General features: G+C 49.7%; 1 protein-coding gene and 1 long non-coding RNA gene across 6 annotated transcripts; one reads left to right on the forward strand and one right to left on the reverse strand.

Moving 5' to 3' along the window:
• Positions 1 to 590: 590 nt before the first annotated feature.
• LOC122470480 (coiled-coil domain-containing protein 74B-like) lies at positions 591 to 6,370 on the reverse strand. Of its 5 annotated transcripts, none has more exons than XM_043558136.1 (7): positions 6,097 to 6,370; positions 4,816 to 4,857; positions 2,493 to 2,655; positions 1,487 to 1,664; positions 1,330 to 1,412; positions 1,177 to 1,248; positions 591 to 1,024 (listed from the first exon to the last, which is right to left on the reverse strand). In XM_043558136.1, the coding sequence occupies exons 1-7, from the start codon at positions 6,344 to 6,346 to the stop codon at positions 886 to 888; spliced, it is 927 nt and encodes a 308-aa protein (XP_043414071.1). In that variant the 5' UTR covers positions 6,347 to 6,370; the 3' UTR covers positions 591 to 885. The 5 variants fall into 5 exon arrangements, with proteins under 5 accessions (XP_043414071.1, XP_043414070.1, XP_043414069.1 ...); XM_043558135.1 differs by having other exon boundaries at positions 1,487 to 1,676; XM_043558134.1 differs by having other exon boundaries at positions 1,487 to 1,697.
• Positions 6,371 to 6,494: 124 nt separating this feature from the next.
• LOC122470481 lies at positions 6,495 to 13,132 on the forward strand. Its single transcript, XR_006293919.1, has 2 exons — positions 6,495 to 6,602; positions 12,781 to 13,132. It is a non-coding gene; the product is annotated as an uncharacterized LOC122470481 (long non-coding RNA).
• Positions 13,133 to 20,386: the final 7,254 nt, after the last annotated feature.

The following is a 20,386-nucleotide window of genomic DNA, read 5'->3' on the forward strand; positions in this document are numbered from 1 at the left end:
AGTTCACCCTTTTTTGACAGTATCAGTGCCTCATCCTGGTTTACCCCGAGGTTTCTGGCAAAGCTCCTGCTGCCCAAAGAAGAGGCAGAGATCAGCACTGAGGAAATGGCCAGTGGGGCCAGTAGCCCTGTCCTGCCAGGGGAGGGTCGACACTAAAACTGACCACACCCATGAGACATAGGAAGCTCCGGTTCTGCTGAGTAAAGGGGTGGTGAGGCTCTTGGGTGGGAATCTCAGGGTGGGACCCTAGCGCCCTGGAGAGGACCATTCTCCCATGGCCGTGGCCCTCCACAGCAGAAGGCAGCTCGGTAGGATGGCTCGTTAGCTGGGATTGTCAGTGTGGAGGCTGGACGGCGCTGTGGCAGGGGGGACGGGACTTGCCCTTGTGCCTGGAAGGCAGTCCCAGCCCAGCCAAGGGCCAGGAAACCCCCTGCACTCAAGGGTGCATGCTGTGCCTGCCCGTGGCGCAGGGCACCCACCAGGCCCTGGACAAGTCCTGGTGACTGCCCCAGTGGGCCCCTCCCACCGCAGGGAGCAGAGCTGGGGGCACAGGGCAGGGCAGCCATGTCAGATAGCGGTGAGGGATGAGGTTCACAAGTGGAGAAACGAGCTTTATTTCCAGTCTTCAACAGGTAGGGTAATACTTATTTAATGTGTTTTTGTGTAAATGCAGAATAGCAAAATACCGAGCAAGAAAATAGTGTCTCGGTTCTGAGAGCAACCAAGTACTTTATCTGCCATGAACTTTGCTTATCTGGAATTTCGTGCGGCCTAAACGTGGTCGAATTCTTTTGAAGTGCTATCTAGAGAGGGTTAGCGTCTCCAGCTGTAGGGCATTGGCCTGGCCCTGACTTGGCATGCAGACGCCGACACGTGCCGCCCGCCTCAAAGGACAGAGCGGTGCAGCCGCCGGCGCTGCACCACCTGCAGCCTTTTCTGCCGCTCAGCAAAGTTACTCTTCAAGGTCTGCTTCAGCGCGGGCAGGATGGGGCGCTCTGCCACGGGCATAGGGCTCAGAATCAGGCTGGTAGGGCAGAGGGAGGTCACTACAGGTGCCCCCGGGAGCAGGAGCGGAGACTTGGCTGGCAGCAGGGCCCCAGGCAAGGCACTGAGCTGTCCCTGCCCCTTATGTACTGGGCTCAGGCCACCCACCCTCCCCCTGCCGGTGGGACTCACCATTTCTTGGGGATGCCCTTGGTGGGGACCTTGGGGAGCTGCATGGCTCCCTGGTGAAGGGCCTCCTGGTCCCTGGTGAAAGAGGAGTCGGTAGTGAGCCCCAAAAGAGCAGACCTCACTGGGATGCGGTGGGGGCCACGCCGAATCACTCACTTGGGAGAGCTGGGGCCGGCCTCCTCAGATGCAGCCTTGGGCCTCCTCAGGTTCCCTTCCAGGAGGGCCTTGAGGTGCTGCAGCTGGAAGGCAGGGAGAAGAGGGGCAGTGGGCGGGGTCTGCGGAGGCACTGGGGTCCCCGCTGCCTGAGCCTCACCTCTTGGGCCTGCAGGAGGTTGGCGTTCCACAGCTGGCGGATGACCACTTCGCATTGCTGAAGCGTGGTGGGCTTGCGCAGGTGCAGGGGCAGATTCATCACGGGGGGCTGCTTGCCCTTGTGCTGGCTGCCTGCCACCCAGGGGGCTGCTGCACTGGACGTCTCCACTTCTTCATCTCTGGAACAGGCACTACAGCAGCCCAGAGCTAGCCTGCCAGGATTGGTCTAACCACCCACCACCTCTCTTGAGGGCGGCATCCACACCAGTGTGCGGCTGGTGTGGGGAAGAAGGGTGTGTCTACACAGCCTCGTCGGGGTCTGGTTCCCTTCTGCTGGCCAGGGTGCTCCAGACACCAGGTGGCGGGGGTGGGGGGCCATCTCTGGTGCCAGCTGTGACCTGGGCGTATCCCTTCCTCTCCCCTCAAGGTGCACTGAGGGTCAGATGTGGTTCAAGCTGTGTGACTGCCCTCAGTCCTGACCCCACACCTGTGGGGCTGGTTGAGAGGGACTCTAAGGAAGGACCGTGCAGAGAAGCAGGACCCCGTCCTGCTGGCTGAACTACCCAGGGGACAACAGGGTCTCTTCGGATGCAAAGTCCGGGTTCACTGCTGCTTTCCAGGAAGTCCCAGAAACAGGTGTCAACCCTGGTCTTGCTCTGGCCTGCTGGCTCTGTGCCTTGCGGAGGCCAAGCACATTTCCCAGGGTGAGCCCAGGAACCCAACTTACTGTTGTTCTTTTGCTTGTTGTCTTGGTGAGAAGCAAACTAATGTGAAGGCCAAGTTACTTTGTTTCATTTCTGTGAGAAATTAGTTTCTGGGCTGCTGTTGGCACCTTCGTGTGGGCTCAGGTCAGCACAGGGCATTGCCCGCCAGATGGGCCTGCCTGGAGTGAGTCTGCTTTCACCCTGGAGACTGACCCATTTGGAAGGGCAAGGCAGCTGGCTGGTTCCAGAATGTGAACCTACTAAATGCAACGCTGGGCCCACAGGGTACAGGTGAGCCCTTACTTGGCCTGCCCCTGCACCCCTGGGGCTTGGTCCCGCTTGCTGTTGTGAAACAGGGCAGCAGCTGGGGTCTTCTCTTCCAGGTCCGTCTTCGGAGGAATGTCAGTTTTTGAGTCTTGCTTCTTGGAGAAGCTGGGCCGGGGCCTGGCCTTTCCTTGAGAGTTGGCTGTAGATCAGACCCAGACAGGGCAGTCACTGTGGGTGGGCATCAAGAGCCAGGGCCCACGTCCTCCAGGATTGGCTGTGAGTGCCCAAGGAGCGCCTGCCCTCTGCCTCGGTTTCCTCCTTGTAAAGGAGAGATGGTAACAGAGTCCCCATTGGGGGGGCTGCCAGGTGACCCAAAAAGGGGGTCTGTGGGTGGTGCCTGCTGAACGCCCTAAAATTACTGCTGCTGTAGAAGCTGGCCTCCCCCTACTTGTACTGGGTCAGTCTCCCATGCCTCGGGGAAGTCCAGGGGTCAGGGTGGCCCCGCAGCTGTTCCCTGACTCTGAAGCAGCACCCCATTTTGGGCAAAATGAAACTGTATGAGAGTTCTGGGACCCGGCCTGCACAGACTTCCTTTCCACGGACAAGGCCCACGGCCTGCCTAGGCCCTGGGGCAAGGGCCACTCCCGGGGAGGATGCCTGGCTTCTCACGAAGGCCGAGTGCAGAGAAGGGGCTATTAGCTCCCCTCACTCTGCAGAGGACACCACAAGCCCAGAACGCTAGGCAGGGCTGTCCCACCTGTATCCACCTGCTTGCAGGAAACACGACAACCAGGGCTTCTGCCAGGCTGCCCTTGGAAGAACACTTAGGAAGGCTCAGGGGCTCCTCTCTTTGTATGCAGGCAGGGTGTGCCTGCCACAGGACCTTGTGCCCCACGTTGATCTGACGTTCACTTCCTTTGTAGCCAACCCCGCTTTCGCTTTCGTAGTCTCCCTCTGGCCAACTCATGGTCCTGTCACACCCCTCCTCGGCTCCTTCCTTCCTGCTGGTGTCAGCTGGCGGCCACCCTCTCTGGCTCCCTTCAGCTACTCCTTAACCCTTAAGTCCACAGAGCTTGGCAAAGGTGCAATCTGGTCAGCACCCCACACTGGCCATCGGGGCCCAGGGCCCCAGTGGGGCATGTGCCCCTCCCCTGACCCTGAGTTCACACAGGGTGCTGGCATGCCAACTGACAAGGTCGAATTTGAGACGGACTTGATGGACCGAAAGCTGGAATTGGAAGTGCTGCCTGTGGGAAATGCACACGGTTAGTCTGAGATGGTGGCAGCACCACCTTGGTCCCAGCTTTCCCGGACACTTCTGTGCCCCGCTGTTGGGAGGGGCCAGGCCACCCGTGCCTTCCTCCTGGCCCTGCAGGCCTGTGTGTTTGTGTTTGTGTTTGTGTTTGTGTTTGTGTTTGTGCAGAGCCCTCCCCCCCGCTCTGGTGAGGCAGAACCAAGGCCAAGGGGAAGGTGATTTCTGGAAGGGCCATCCAGAAAGCAGCGGGCTTGGGCCCGAAGAAGCAGGCCCTGAATGGGAGGATGGCCTCTTCTGATATCCCACTGGGGACCCCCGACCCTGCAGGACTGGGACCATTAACAGGCCCTGCCACTTGCCCAGGATAGCTCACTGGAACTGCTCTGCTCCGCTCGAGAAGGGCCCACCACCACTGTTCCCATATTCCATGTCCCCTAGGAAGGGAGCCCCGGGACATCCCCAGACTGGGGCATACCAAGCTAACGCCTCTCAGACCACCTCTTGATGTCAGACTTGGCCCCAAAGGTATGTGGGGGGAACAGGCCCAACACGGCCTGAGTCTCCCTGGGCTGGGCTGGAGGACAGGCAAAGAGAAAGGGGCTGTCACGATGAGGAAGGGCCTTAGACGAGTGACTGCAGGTCTCTCTGTCTCTACACTTGCTCACAGCAGACATGGCAGGGAGGATCCCCAGAAGGACTGTGCCCAGAGCCGTCTGTGCCAGAGGCACAGGGCTGGGGGCTGCCATAGCAGCAACCCAAGTAAAAGAATCCAGCAGAGCAGCAAGGCTGGGGGCCCGGGGGCGGGGCGGTGGTGGCAGGGGTGGGGTCTCGGCAGCCCCACCCCAAGCTGCTCTTCCTGCTTCCTTACTGCAGACTTCAGGCCTTGGGATCCCCGAGAGCCCCACCTGCTGTGCTTGGGTGCACAGTCACCCACACCATGGCGGGGGGTGGGGGGCAGTGGTGTCTGTCCAGGTCCCCCAGGATTCCTCCCCACTGGGATAGTACATGGGCCAGTGCAGCTAGCTGGGTAGACACAGGCACTCTGGAGGGGCTATTCCTGACAGAAGTAATTTCCCATCAGGCACCCAAGGGCCCCAGTCTTACCTTCCTTTGGCTTCTGATTCATTATTAGCTTGTAATGGAGATCTGAAAGCAAGCATGTGCTCTGGTCATTTTTGAAACTGCAGCCATTTTGGGAGGAGAGGTTTTGGCTTGCCCTGTGCACTCCCCGCTGAACCCCTGAGAGACCTCACACACTCCCCGTGGGCCAGGCCTTTACCCTGGGTGTCTTAGGGCCAGCAATGCCTCTAGCTGTTCCCTGAGCCAGAGCCCTTGGGTGAGAGCCTCGCCAGGAGTCCATTCCTCTGCCCATGACATCTATAGGGCACCCTCTGCTAGGTGGAGCCCCAAGCTCCAGGGGAACAGAGGTGAGTGAGTCAGGATGACCCAGTCCTCCAGAAGCCCCTAGTCATGGATGAGCAAATGTGGTCAGAGCAATGATCAAGCGACACCCAGAACGTGAGCTGGCCACATCCAGCCTGGGCATCAGGGAGGGACAGGGGTGAGACTCAAGACTCCTTATGTCAGGAGGAGGGAGTCCTGACATCATGGTGATCCCTTGATCTAACAGCCCTTCAGGTAAAGGCAACAGGAGAAAGGTGGGGAGAAACTGAGACAGGGCTAAGAATGTGGGGGGAGGAGTTCCAACTAGAGCATAAGGGAGAAGAGAGAGGACAGCAGTGTCCCACCGTGATAGGCCTTAAGTTCTGCTTCAGGCCTGGCCCATGGCGGTGAGGAGCCACCAGCGGGGCAAAGTTAGGAAGGACCTGCCCTGAGGAGACGCGGGGGCAGGGGGAGGTGTCCAAGGAGGGGCTGGATGGGAATGGCAAGTCGGCTCTCGATCTGTGTTTAGTTTGTGAAAATCACTGAGCTGTACACTCGCACTTTTTACTTCCATAAAAGTTTTTTAGAACAGGCGGGCCCGACTTGCCTAGAGAGGAGACTGCGACCCGGCTTAATGTGGGAAACGCTGCACAGCCAGACCACCCCACCAGACCGTGGGGCGGCCCCGTCGACCCCGCCCACGAAGACCCAGGTTTGGGGCCCGGGGGTGCGGAGGCGGCAGGGGGTGCGGAGGCGGCAGGGGGTGCGGAGGCGGCAGGGGGTGCGGAGGCGGCAGGGAGTCCGAGACCCACGTAGCAGGACCCAGGGTGGGGCTTGCTGCCCTGTGTCCTCCTTATACCCTGTTTAAGGGTTTCTAAACCTCGTGTTCTAGAGTCCACGAGTGTTTCGGTACTGGAGGCACCCGGGAGCGGCAGGTCTGCCTCTCCCTCGGGCCCCAGCCGCGGAAGACGCCTCACTCGCGGCCGCGGCGCCCGGACTCACCCTTGTTCTCCCGCTTGAGGTGCTCGATCTCCTCGTGGAGCTTGACCAGTGTCTCCGAGTGCTGCTGCTGCAGGAACTGCAGGCTCTTCTCCAGGTCCACGACCCGCTTCTGCGCCTCGATGAGCCCAACCTGCGTGCTGTGCTGCGCGGCCTGGAGGATGGCGGGCGGGCGCAGGCGCGACGTGCCCCGGGAGCCCGGGATCCCCGAGCTGGGGGGCCGCTGCCCGGCCGCCGCCACCCCCGCCCTCATGTCGCCGCTGTCGCCGCCTCTGCCGCCGCCTCTGCCGCCGCCTCTGCCGTCGCTGCACTCCCACTTGGTGGCTCGAGTGCCCCGGCCTGGTGCCGCGTCGCCATGGAAACGGGCGCGCGCGGGCGAGGGGGGCGGGGCGTGCGGCGGGGCGCCGTCTGTGATGCCCGAGAGACCACGCTGCTGGTGGGGGTGGGGCCTGCGTCAAGTTTGCCTGAGCTCGTACACCCTGACTTTGAAAGGCATCCTCTGAATTAAGGTCAGATAATCGTCCGCCTTTCCATAGGTCTTACTGTCCAATTGTCTATGCTTGTTTATTTTAATAGTTCGCTTCTGGAATAGATGATATGGATTACATATTCAAAAATCCAAAGGTAGAGGACTTTCTGCTTTATGAAATGTGGACAGAATATATGAAACAGCCACCTGGAAACAACGGAGAAGAACAAAAAGCAAAGTGGACGAAGGCAGCTCTTGAAAGAAGAGCTGCTTGGGGCGCCTGGGTGGTTCAGTTGGTTAAGTACCCAACTCTTGAGTCTGGCTCAAGTCACAACTGTGAGATGGAGACCCGTGTCAAGCTCTGCGCTGAGAGCAAGGAGCCTGATTGGGTCTCTCTCTCTCCCTGTCTGTCTCTCTCTCTCTCCCTCTCTCCTCTCTCTCTGCTCCTCCTCCGCTTGCATGCTCTCTTTCTCTCAAAATAAATAAATAAAACTATTTTTAAAAAGAAGAGCTGCTTTTTCCCTGAGCTCTCTCTTCTGGTCAGCCAGACCTCAAACAGGAAGCCACAGTCCTATTGGTTGCAGAAGGCAGAGGATGGAATTTGGGAAGGACAGTGCAGCTGGAAACTGAGGGGGCAACACAGTGAAGTTTGGAGCCTCTGCAAGTGAGGAGTTGAAAGCAATAAACTTCAAATATGTGGCTGGCCTGAACTGCCCACAGAATTCCAGGGATTCCAGGGAAAGAGAAAGAGCTGGAAGGCCAAAAGCTGAGAAGAGATTCATTTGCTGCTAGCTCCAGGGGAGACAGAATTTGGAGTCTGACAGAGCAGCTTGGTAAACGCCTCAGTTTTTCTTTTAACCCCCAAAAGGATCACACCTTGGTAATAAAGACTGTGTTCTAGAAATAAGAGATTTGCCTTAGAACTAAGGGCAAAATCAGAAAATACCCACCCTCATAAAACTTAAAAGCCCAGCCTCCACAAGGTTTTGGTGACGTTCCAATAATTCACCCCCCTGGAGAACAAAACTCAACACTCTTCAGAGAATTATAACGGAACCCAGAATCTCTGTGTCCTGTCATCCATGATGTCTGCTATACAATAAAAAATACCAGACATGCCAAGAAACAGACAAATGTGACTGAGTCACGAGAAAAAAAAAAATCCAGATTCAGTCAATGGAAATAGATCTGCAAATAATACTAGATAAGAAAAGTTACAGAAAAAGTATTTTATAATGAATATGATTAAAACCTACAGAAAAAGATGGCCATAGTGAGTGGAATCATAGAAAAAAAATGATTGATAAAGCGTTAAAAATGAAAGGGAAAAAAAAGGAAATCCTGCAACTACAAATGTACCTGGATTTCTGGTTTCCTGGTCCAGCCTTGGCAATCATCGCTGCCATCCGCACAAAAGAGAAAGTCGCTGACAAGCTGAAAAATCAATGAACTCTTCTTAGATCCATCAGAGAACTGAGATCACAGGACAAACGGCTGCCCCCAAATTGGAGAGACAGAGAATCACAACCCACTGGAGCATCAATCTCTGTCTGAACCACTACCAGGCGAGGAAAAGCTAAACTGTAACGGATGAATTGCTGGTGTGGCCAGTGTAGACAAGGGTTAAAGAGTTCAGGGGGCAGAGGTCCAATCTTAAGGGGCCCGCACCTTTGTGAGTTTAACCTCCAGGAGCCCTACCAGATTCTCATGAGGAAGAAAGATGGAAAAAATCCCCTTGTGGTCCCAACAGGAAGAGGGTGAGGCAGCCATTTTGAAGTATTGCCCAGAGCTTTCTGTTCTTCAGGGATTTCCCTCAAAACAAACTAAGACAGCCCCAAATGCCAAACCGGCTGGGATTTTAATAGAGCCTAACAGACCTGGAGGAAAAGAAATACCTAACTCTAGCTGCGTCTAGCCTTCCCCTCTCTCCACACCTTTCTACCCCATCAGTGGGGGCCTGTGTAAAAATGGGATACAAGCGAAAGAATTGCCCATCTCAGAACTAATTTAAGAAGTGTCTAGGGGCATCTGTGTGGCTAAGTTGGTTAAGCATCTGACTCTTGATCTCAGCTTAGGTCTTGATCTCAGGTTCATGAGTTCAAGCCCTACATTGGGTCCCATGCTGGGCATGAAGTCTACTTTAAAAAAAAAAACAATAATAAGTTTCTAGGAAAACCCAAAGACAACAAGGAAGACAAATTGAGGGCACCGGAGGAATATTTTGCCTCTGACACCTATGGCTGCAACAAGCAATAAACATGGACTAAACCCTGGCAAGATAAACAAAATCTCATGCTACAGGCCTGTTTACCTCAGTTGCTTCTTCACAGCACATCATATCCAAATTTCAACAAAAAATTACAAGGCATACTATGAGGTGCCTGGGTGGCTCAGCCAGTCAAGTGTCCAACTTCGGCTCAAGCCATGATCTCACAGTCCATGAGTTCAAGCCCCACACTGGGCTCTCTGCTGTCAGCACAGAGCCTCCTTTGGATCCTCTATCTCCCTCTCTCTCTCTCTCTCTCTGCCCCTCCCCAGCTGGCTCGCTCTCTCTCAAAATAAATAAACCTAAAAAAAAAAATTACAAGATATACTAAAAGACACACACACACACAAAAACCCCCACATAGTTTGAAGAGACAGAACAAGCATCAGAGCTAGACTTGGATCTGGAGAGATGTTGGAATTATTGAATTGAAATTTTTATTTTTTCACATCTTATTTTATTTTATTTTTTATTTTAAAGAGAGAAAGAGAGTGCAAGCAGGGGAGAGGGGCAGAAGGAGAAAGAGAGGATCTTAACCAGGCTCCATGCTTAGCGAGGAGCCTGACACAGGGCTTGATCCCGTGACCCTGGAATCATGACCTGAGCTGTAATCAACAGTCAGACTTCAACTGACTGAGCCACCCAGGCGCCCCATCAGATTGGGAATTTTAAACAACTATGATGACTATGCTAATGGCTCTAATGGAAAAAGTGGACAATATGAAAGAATTGATGGATAATGTAAGCAAAGAGATGTAAACTCTAAGAAGGTAAAGGAAATGTGTGAAATCAAGAACGCTGTAACACAAGTGAAGAATGCCTTTGATGGGCTTATCAGCCGACTGGGCGAGGCCAAGGAAAGAATCAATGAGCTTGAAGTTACGTCAAGAGAAACTTCCAAAACTGAAATATGAAGAGAAGGATGAATGAAAATGACAGAACAGAATATCCACAAATCCTGTGACTGTTTCAAAAGGTGTAACGTATGTAGAGTGAGAAGACCGGAAGGAGAAGAGAGAAAGGAACAAAAAATATTTACAGCAATAACGACTGATAATTTCAAAAATTAACGAAAGACAACAAATCACAGATCCAGGAAGCTCAGGGAACACCAGGCAGGAGAAACACACACAAAAAATCTCCTCCTGGGCATATCACATTCTCACTGGAGAAAATTAAAGACAAAGAGAAAATCTGGAAAGAAACCAGAGGAGGAAAAAAGAAAAAGGGCTTTCATAGTAAGAAGTAAAGATAGAATCACATCGCATTTCTCCTCAGAAACCACGCAAGCAAGAGAGTGAAGAAAGATATTCATGTTGAAAGAAAAAAGCCACAAACTTAGAGTACTGTATCTAGCTACATTTTCCTTCAAAAGTAAAGAAGAAATAATAAAGACCTTCTCAGACAAACAAAAATTGAGGAACTTCGTTGCCAGTAGCCCTGCTTTGTGAGAAATGTTAAAAGAAATTCTTCAGAAAGAAGAAAAATGACATAGGTCAGACACTAAGATCTACATTAAGAAAAGAGCATTAGAGAAGGAATAAATGACGGTAAAAAAAAATTGCTGTTTCATATTCTTAAAACTTAAAAAAAATTGTGGGGCTCGAACTCACAACCCCAAGATAAAGAGTCACATGCTCCACCGACTGAACCAGCCAGGCACCCCTTCTTTTTCATATTCTTGTTTTTAAGTTTATTTATCTATTTTGAGAGAGAGGGAGAGAAAAGTGCAGGAGGGGCAGAGAGAGGGGGGAGAGAGAGAATCCCAAGCAGGTTCTGCACTGTCAGCGCAGAGCCCCATGTGGGGCTCAAACTCACAAACCGTGAGATCATGACCTGAGCCAAAATCCAGAGTTGGATGTTTAACCGACTAAGCCACCCAGGCGCCCCGTCATATTCTTAATTAATCTTACAGATAACAGTTTGTTTAAAATAACCATAGCAAAAAATAATCATCATCATAGCAACAATGCATTTGGTAATTATAGCTTATCAATAAGTGAATGACAGCAATGTTATCAGAGATGGGAGGGAGAAATCAGAAATATTCTAAGGTCCTGCACTCCCGTGAGGTGCTATGGTGTTATTCTAAAGAGAACTTGGATTCACTGTAAGTGTATACTCAAGGGCAAACACTTAAAATAATTTTAAATCAAAAGTATAATTGATATGCTAAGAGAAGAGAGAAATGGGATAATATAAAAGGTTCAGTTAAAGGGGTGCCTGGCTGGCTCAGTCAGAAGAGCATGCAACTCCTAATCTTGTTGGGATTGGGAGCTCAAGCCCCACGTAGAGATTACTTAAAAATAAACAAACTTAAAAAAAAAAAAAAAGTCTGAGTTAAAGCCAGACAAGGTGGGAAAAGAGTGGAAGACAAAAAGAGAAACAAAGAGCAATGAATAGAAAACAGTAACAGGGGCGCCTGGGTGGCTCAGTCAGTGGAACATCCGACTTCGGCTCAGGTCACGGTCTTGCAGTTCGTGAGTTCGAGCCCCGCGTCGGGCTCTGTGCTGACAGCTCAGAGCCTGGAGCCTGCTTCAGATTCTGTGTCTCCCTCTCTCTCTGCCCCTCCCCTGCTCATGCTCTCAAAAATGAATAAATGTAAAAAAAAAAAAAAATGGTGTCAGGAACCTGAGAAAAATCACTTCTTACTGAAGCAACATCACAGTTGACTGTTTAACATTACAGTCTTTTGACAATTAAGGCAAAAGGAAAAGTCATTGTGGAATAGAGTTTTTATTCTCTCGCAAAGGAAATATGTACATTCTTCAGAAACAAATTTCTTTGGGACCCATATGGAGGGATTGAGCATTTTGGTGGCTTGGATAGGAAACATTGAGTAGAATGGATGATGTTTTCTAGAATACTTTCCCATAGTGCCTGGGTGGCTCAGTCGGTTAAGTGTCTGACGACTGTTGATCTCAGTTCAGGTCATGATCTTGCAGTTAGTGAGTTTGAGCCCCACATGGGGCTCTGTGCTGATGGAGTGGAGCCTACTTGGGATTCTGTCTCTCCTTCTCTCTGCCCCTCCCCGACTGGTGCTTGCGTGCTCTCTCTCTCAAAATAAACATTAAAAAATGTAAAAATAATAGGAAAAGAATACTTTCCTTAAGAGACAGGCAAGTCAGATGGATATTCATTTTATCATTTTTTCCTTTTTTTTTTTTTAATTTTTTTTTTTCAACGTTTATTTATTTTTGGGACAGAGAGAGACAGAGCATGAACGGGGGAGGGGCAGAGAGAGGGAGACACAGAATCGGAAACAGGCTCCAGGCTCTGAGCCATCAGCCCAGAGCCTGACGCGGGGCTCGAACTCACGGACCGCGAGATCGTGACCTGGCTGAAGTCGGACGCTTAACCGACTGCGCCACCCAGGCGCCCCTCATTTTTCCTTTTAAATGTATATATTCCTTTAATAAAATTAAAAGATAATGAAGATCTTTTAAAATCTACTGTTACAGGAAGATTTCAGTCTCTTCACTGCCACTATTCACAACGCCCCAGACATGAATACTACATATCTGGGGCTCTTTTTTCCAGTAGTTACCTCCATAGCTTTCGGTGATGTGCTTTTGCTACGATTTTTTAATTTATTTTGAGAGAGAGAGAGAGAGAGAGAGAGAGAGAGAGAGAATCCTAAGCAGGCTCTATGCTGTCAGCACAGAGCCCAATGTGGGGCTCGATCTCATGAACTGTGAGATCATGACCTGAGCTGAAATCAAGAGTCAGCCACTTAACCGACTGAGCCACCCGGGCACCTTTACTATTTCTTGATTTACCAAAATGAGCCACACCCACCGGCTTCCTTTCCTGTTCTAATGAGTGAGGGTTTAACTCACTTCTATCACCAATCCCACATTCTAATACAGTCCCATTATTATTCTCAGCTCCTCTCTTATTTATTAAAGATGTAATCCTACATCTTTAGTTTTGGTTTTACCTCATTTTACAGCAAACGAAGTGTGGCCGTGGGCTCGCGAAAGCATGATATTGTCAGTGCCTCTGTCTGGAACTCACCGGTCCTGCTGTATTTCCCATCACCCTGAAGGATGGCGGAATGGCCTTTTGAAGATTTGCTTCTGGTGTCAGCTGGGTGAAATCACTTGGTGGAGCTAGCGTAATGTCCCTAATGTCCCGGGAGATGCGGGACGTGCTTTGAAGCAGCCACTAACGTGTAGTGAAGTTTCTTTCCCCGAGGCAAAGATATCCAAAGACTTCAGGAATCAAGGGGTAGAAGTGGGAGGAGCTTGTTTCACTGTTACTATTCTAATGACCTACCAGTAAAGTTTCAACTTCCCACCCCCACAGCTTCGGGTTCTGCTGGCTTAGAGGTCTTGCTTGGTTGCCACAGGTGGCAAGGGACATGCTGGTTCCACTGAACAGGAAGCTGAGACTGCCACCTGGTGACTTTGTCAGGCAAAAAGGGGGTTGCTGTACCGGTTGGGTGGCTGGGCTTGATTACCAAGCGTAAATCGGTTTGCTACTCCAGAATGGGGGCAAGGAGGAACACCTGGAACCCAGGAGATTCTCTTGGTAATCTTACGTAGGGCTCCCACATGCTGTGGTAAAAATGACGGAAAACTATAGCAACCTAAAACAGGCAGGACTAAGGGGCGACTGGGTGGCTCAGTCGGTTAAGCGTCCGATTCTTGGTTTTGGCTCAGGTCATGATCTTTCGGTTCAGGGGTTCTAGTCCCTCATTGGGCTCTGCGCTGGGAGCCTGCACACTCTCTCTCGCGCGCGCGCAAAATAAATAAGCACTGCTGGGAATTTACCCAAGGGATACAGGAGTGCTGATGCATAGGGGCACTCGTACCCCAGTGTTTATAGCCGCACTTTCAACAATACCCAAATTACGGAAAGAGCCCAGAAGTCCATCAACTGATGAATGGATAAAGAAGATGTGGTTTATGTATACAATGGAATATTACTTGGCAATGAGAAAGAATGAAATCTGGCCATTTGTAGCAACATGGATGGAACTGGAGAGTGTTACGCTAACTGAAATAAGTCATACAGAGAAACACAGATACTGTATGTTTTCACTCATATGTGGATCCTGAGAAACTTAACAGAAGACAGTGGGGAGGGGAAGGGGAAAAAAAAGGTTGCAGAGAGGGAAGGAGCCAAACCATAAGAGACTTAAAAACTGAGAACAGCGGCGCCTGGGTGGCTCAGTCAGTTAAGTGTCAGACTTGGGCTCAGGTCATGATCTCGTGGTTTGTGAGTTCGAGCCCCACGTCGGGCTCTGTGCTGACAGCTTGGAGCCTGAAGCCTGCTTGGGATTCTGTGTCTCTGTCTCTCTCTGCCCGTCCCCCACTTGTGCATTGTCTCTCTATCAAAAATAAATACAATGTAAAAAAAATTTTAAAACAGCAACAACAAACTGAGGGTTGATGGGGGTGGAGGAGAGGGGAAAGTGGGTGATGGGCATTGAGGAGGGCACCTGTTGGGATGAGCACTGGGTGTTGTATGGAAACCAATTTGACAATAAATTATATATTTTAAAAAAGTATATTTCAGAAAACACTGAATTTATAAAAAACAAACAAATAAATAATAAAACAGGCAGAACCATTTAAATCACAAAAACTTCTAGAATAAAGGGGCACCTGGGTGGTTCAGTGGGTTGAGCATCTAACTTCAGTTCAGGTCATGTTCTCGTGGTTCGTGAGTTCGAGCCCCACATCGGGCTCTCGGGCTCTCGGGCTCTCTGCTGTCAGCGCAGAGTCACTTTGGATCCTCTGTCCTCCTCTCGGTGCCCCTCCCCCGCTGAGCGCATGTGCGCTTTCTCCCGTGCTCTCTCTCCCAAAAATAAATAAACATTAAAAAAATTTGTTTTCAAGGATAAAGATCTAGGTCACCCCACCAGATTACCCCCCCCCCAATATGACTGGCTGAGGTGCTTGCTGGGGACAAAGAGAAAGGGTGGTGGAAGAACACTCATCTTGTCATGTGACCAATCACAGCCGCGAGCACAGTTGTGGCCAAAGATGTCCTGTGTCTTACTTTGATATGGACTTTTGTACTTCATACTTGTCTTTTTCTCCTCTCTCATTCTCATGCTACCAGGAAGTATTAATGTATAAATCATGGCTATTTCTGTAACTCAATATTAGGCTACAGGATAGCAGAATCCGAATCAGGAAACAAAGGCACATTTATTCAGAGATGGGTAAGGGGGAACTTTGGGTTTCTTCTTTCGGTTCGGCTGTCGGAAGGATAGCTGAATCATACAATGTGAAAGCATGGTGCTCCGAATACCTTTACTTGGAAGTTAAATGTTGAAAAGGAGGTGTTTGGATGCAAAGCTGAGCTGACCCAGGGGTAGATTGTGCTGGGCTGGTTGTGGTTAACCCGGCGCCACCACCATTCATTTTTAAGGCTGAGAACTCTATTTTCCAGAATCCCCTTTCCCTTAGGGTTTTGGGATAGAGCCAGCCAGAGAGAGAAAGTTGTAGGAGGTTTGGAAGATGGAGGTGAATCAGTCACAGTCAAGTATGTGGGTAAACAAGAGATCCACACTGGCTTCCTGGAGCACGACCCCCTTCATCACTGAATTCTGAGATGGTGTGTACAAGCTTCTTGGAGAATCTTGAGACCCACCCACCTTGGTGCTTCAGGCTGAGGTCTTTAGCATGAGCTTCTTTGCTCTTGCAGATAGCTTCCATTACCTCTGTTCTTTTGACTCTTCCCACACTCACGGAAGTCCCTGATTCTTTTTTTTTTTTTTTTTTTTTAAGTTTACTTATTGAGAGAGAGAGGGAGGGAGGGAGGGAGAGAATCCCAAGCAGGCTCCGCGCTGACACTGCAATGCAGGGCTTGATCCCATGAACCACGAGATCATGACCTGAGCTGAAATTAAGAGTCGGATGCTCAGCCAACCGAGTCACCCAGGTGCCCCTGATTGTAACACTTCTTTACACAACTTTTTTAGTTTTTAAGTAATCTCCACACCTAATATGGGGCTCAAATCCATGACCCCAAGATCAAGAGTCAAACACTCTTTCAGCTGAGCCACCCAGGGACCCCTACAAGGTAATTTTAGAACCTTTTTGTTCTTTTAAAAGAAACCCTGTACCCATTAATGGTCACTCCTCATTGCCTCTCTTGGCCCCAGTCCTAAGCAACCAGGAATCTACTTTCTGTCTCCATAGGTCTGCCTGTTCTGGACATTTCGTAGCAATAGAATTCACAATATGTGATCTTTTGCAAATGGCTTCTTTCACTTAATATAATGTTCTCAAGATTTACTCCTGGGCACCTGGCTGGCTCAGTCGGTAGAACATGTGACTCTTGATCTCGAGTTTGTGAGTTCAAGCCCCATTCTGGGCATAGAGTTTCCTAAATAAACAAGCAACCCAGCAAATAAATAGCTTTTAAAAAGATTTACTCATATTGTAAATATGAGTAATTGTAATTTACTCATATTGTAAATACTTCGTTCCTTTTTATGGCCAAATAGTATTCCATTGCATGGGCATACAGCATTTGGTTTATCCCTTCATCACGTGGTGGACATTTGGGTTATTTCTACTTTGGGGCTATTGTCAATAATGCTGCCATGAACATTTGTGTATCTGTTTTTGTGTGGGCCTATGTTTTCAAAATTAAAAAATATTTTGTACTGAAAAACGACACTTTCCAAATGAAAAGACAATCTACAGAATGGGAGAAAATATTTCCAAGTCACATATTTGATAAAGTGCTTACATCTAGAATATGCAAAGAGTTCTTACAATTCAATAATAAAAAATTTAATAATCCAAATTAAAAATGGGTGAAAGCCAGGGCACCTTGGTGGCTCAGTCGGTTAAGCATCCGACTTTGGCTCAGGTCATGATCTCGCAGCTTGTGAGTTCAAGCCCTGCATCAGGCTGTCTGCTATCAACACAGAGACTTCTTGGAATTCTCTGTCCCCCTCTCTCTGCCCCTCCTCCTCTCATGCTCTCTCTCTCTCAAAAATAAACATTTTTAAAAAATAAAAATGGATGAATGGATAAAGAAGTTGTGGTCTATATGCACGATGGAATACTGCTTGGCAATGAGAAAGAATGAAATATGGCCATTTGCAGCAACGTGGATGGAACTGGAGAGTGTGATGCTAAGTGAAATAAGTCAGGCAGAGAAAGACAGATACCATATGTTTTCACTCTTATGCGGATCCTGAGAAACTTAACAGAAGACGGGGGGGGGTGGCAGGGGGAAGCAGAAGTTACAGAGAGAGAAGGAGGCAGACCTAATAGACTCTTAAATACTGCGAAGAAACTGAGGGTTGATGGGGGCTGGGAGGGAGGGGAAAGGGGGTGATGGGCATTGAGGAGGGCACCTGTTGGGATGAGCACTGGGTGTTGTATGGAAACCAGTCTGACAATAAATTTCATATTCAAAAAATAATAAAAAAAATAAAAATAAAAATGGGTGAAGGATTTCAACAGACATTTCTCCAAAGAAGATACACAAATGACCAATAAGCACAAGGAAAGATACTCAGCACCTGTTAGTAATCAGGGAAATGCAAACCAAAACCACAATAAGACACCGTTTCACAGTCACCAGGATAGCTGTCGCCAAAAAGACAAACACTAATAAGAGTTCGTGATACGAGACAGAGCTGGAACCCTCACACGTCGCTGGTGAGAATGTAAAATGTTGCAACAGTGTTTGGCAATTCCTCAAAAAGTAAAGAGAAGGCTCAGCAATTCTGCTCCTAGGTACATAACCCAAGAGAATTGAAAATATAGGTTCCAGGGGAGCCTGGGAGGCTCAGTTAAGGGTCCAGCTCTTGATTTTGGCTCAGGTCATGATCTCACAGTTCGTGGGTTCGAGTCCCACATCGGGCTCTGTGCTGACAGTGCAGAGCCTGCTTGGGATTCTCTCTCTCCTTCTCTCTCTGTCCCTCCCCCTGACTCTCTCTCTCTCTCTCACACAAAATAAACATTAAAAGAAGAAATAAATGGGGCACCTAGGTGGCCCAGTCAATTACGCGTTTTACTTTGACTCAGGTCATGTGGTTCGTGGGTTCAAGCCCCACATCGGGCTCTCTGCTGTCAGCATGGAGACCGCTTCGGATCCTCTGTCCCCTTCTCTCTGCCTGCCCCCCCACCCCCCCCTTCTCTCTCTCTCTCTCAACAATAAATAAAAAACATAGTTCCATACAAAACGGATACATAAATGTTCATGGCAGCATTATTCACAATAAATAGCCCCAAAGGAGAAATAACCCAAGTGTCCACCAAGTGGTGAATGGATAAATAAAATGTAGTATATCCACACAATGGAATATTATTTGGCCATAAAAAGGAACGAAGCACTCATATACACCACGATATGAGTAAATCCACTCTCCCTATTTTTTCTTTTGGCATTTGTACTTTGGGTGTCATACCTAAAACACTATTAACTAATGCAAAGTTATAAAGATTATTCCTCTGTTTTCTCCTAACAGGTTTTTTTTTTTTTTTTGAGAGAGAGGGTACAAGTGAGTGAGGGACAAAGAGAGAGGGAGAGAGAGAATCCCACGAGGAACAGAGAAAGAGAGAGAGAAGCAGGGCTCACCCAAAGCGGGGCTCAAACTGACGACCTAAGAGATCATGACCTGAGCCACAGTCCGATCGATGTTTAACTGACTGAGCCACCCGGGCGCCGCTCTCCTCTTTTATAATTTCAGCTCCTCTATCTGGGTCTTTGATCCTCTCTCCGGGTCTAAGTTTTTGGACAGGACCCTTCCAGTGCAGTGATTGTGTTTTTCCCCCAGTGATTTTTGTTCAACCTTAGGCTGAAAAGCCCCTTCCCTGACCTCAATCCTTTCTACTCATGTACAAATTAACTTATCCAAGGCATTCATATTGTGATTCCTGAGGTGTTAGGGGCTGGATGTGTATATAATAGGTACAGTATTTGTCAAACAATCGTATTTATTGGGCAGCTGCTGTGTGCTTGCATGATGCCGGAGCTAGAAAGGTGAGTAAAATATGATAGTTGTCCTCAAGGAGCAAACACACAAGCTGGAGATTCATTCAGAAGTATTTATTTATTCAGTACTTTGTTTTATTTTAAGTAGGCTCCATGTCCAATGCGGGACTTGAACTCAGGACCCTGAGATTAAGAATCACATGCTCAGGGCGCCTGGGTGGCTCAGTCGGTTAAGGACCTGACTTCGGCTCAGGTCGTGATCTCGTGGTCCGTGAGTTCAAGCCCCACATCGGGCTCCGTGCTGACAGCTCAGAGCCTGGAGCCTGCTTTGGATTCTGTGTCTCCCTCTCTCTCTGCCCCTCCCCCGCTTACACTCTGTCTGTCTCTCTCTCTCAAAAATAAACAAACATAAAAAAAAAAAAAGTCATGTGCTCCACCGACTGAGCCAGCCAGGAGCCTCTGTTCAGCACCTTGAAGTGCCCAGCACCAAGCAAATAAGACATCCCTCTTTACTTTTATTTGCTGAATGGTGGCAATGAGTGCACAGGAGGGCACGAAATCCAGTCCAGGAGGAGGGGAAGTGGAGGAGGCAAGGTCTCTTAGAGGAAGTGATGACTGGCGGTCTTCCAGGATGGGTGGCAGTCGGCTGCTGAGGAAGGAAGGAGGCCAAGCCGACCTTCAGAGACGTGGCCTGAGGAGCAGAATGTACACTTCCTCAGTGGGCACCAGGCTGTGCGCGGGGAAAACAGCGCTCCTTCCACCCAGAGAGGGAGGGCGGAGGAAGCAAGTTCCGGGCCGTCTGAAGCCATCCCAGGCAGAAGGCTCGCTTCACCCACTTTACTGCATTGCCTAGAACATAGACCCTTAAATAATAAGACGTCAGATGCACAAACTCAGAGCCTCCCGGATGGTGTTCTGTACAACAGAAGATGCAGACGTTCATTGTGGGAAGTCCACCGTTCTGCAGATGGTTTGGGGAGCTTTTCACCTGAGCATCACAAGAAATACATTGAGTGCATGCCGGGAGATGCCATGTCTGCTGCACTCAGGCGGTGGAGGTGCTGCGTGGCAGGTCCTATAGGTCCAATTCTCCCTGAAGCGGCTGCTCTCCAGAAGCTGAACACAGCTAAAGGCAGGCTAAGGGAGGTGGCTGCAGATGTATAATGGTGCGAAGACCCAAAAGGGACGGTGAAAGCAGTTGAACGGCTGACAACTTCACCTTCCCCTACCGCCTGGTGCAGTAAGCGCTTGGCGCCCCCAAGGGCCCACCTTACTCTATGGCTGGAAGGCATTTGCTCCCTTCTCTGGCTTCTTTGCATTTTTCTGACCTCTTGGGGCAGCAGTGACCCACATGGATGTTAAAGTCAGTGGCTGTTCTCACAGCTGGAATATTGGTTGAGAGGGAGTAGGACTTTTTTTTTTTTTTTATGAAATTTATTGACAAATTGGTTTCCATACAACACCCAGTGCTCATCCCAAAAGGTGCCCTCCTCAATACCCATCACCCACCCTCTCCTCCCTCCCACCCCCCATCAACCCTCAGTTTGTTCTCAGTTTTTAACAGTCTCTTATGCTTTGGCTCTCTCCCATTCTAACCTCTTTTTTTTTTTTTTTCCTTCCCCTCCCCCATGGGTTCCTGTTAA

Source organism: Prionailurus bengalensis, chromosome D3, assembly GCF_016509475.1.
Source record: "Prionailurus bengalensis isolate Pbe53 chromosome D3, Fcat_Pben_1.1_paternal_pri, whole genome shotgun sequence".
Lineage (NCBI taxonomy): Eukaryota > Metazoa > Chordata > Mammalia > Carnivora > Felidae > Prionailurus > Prionailurus bengalensis.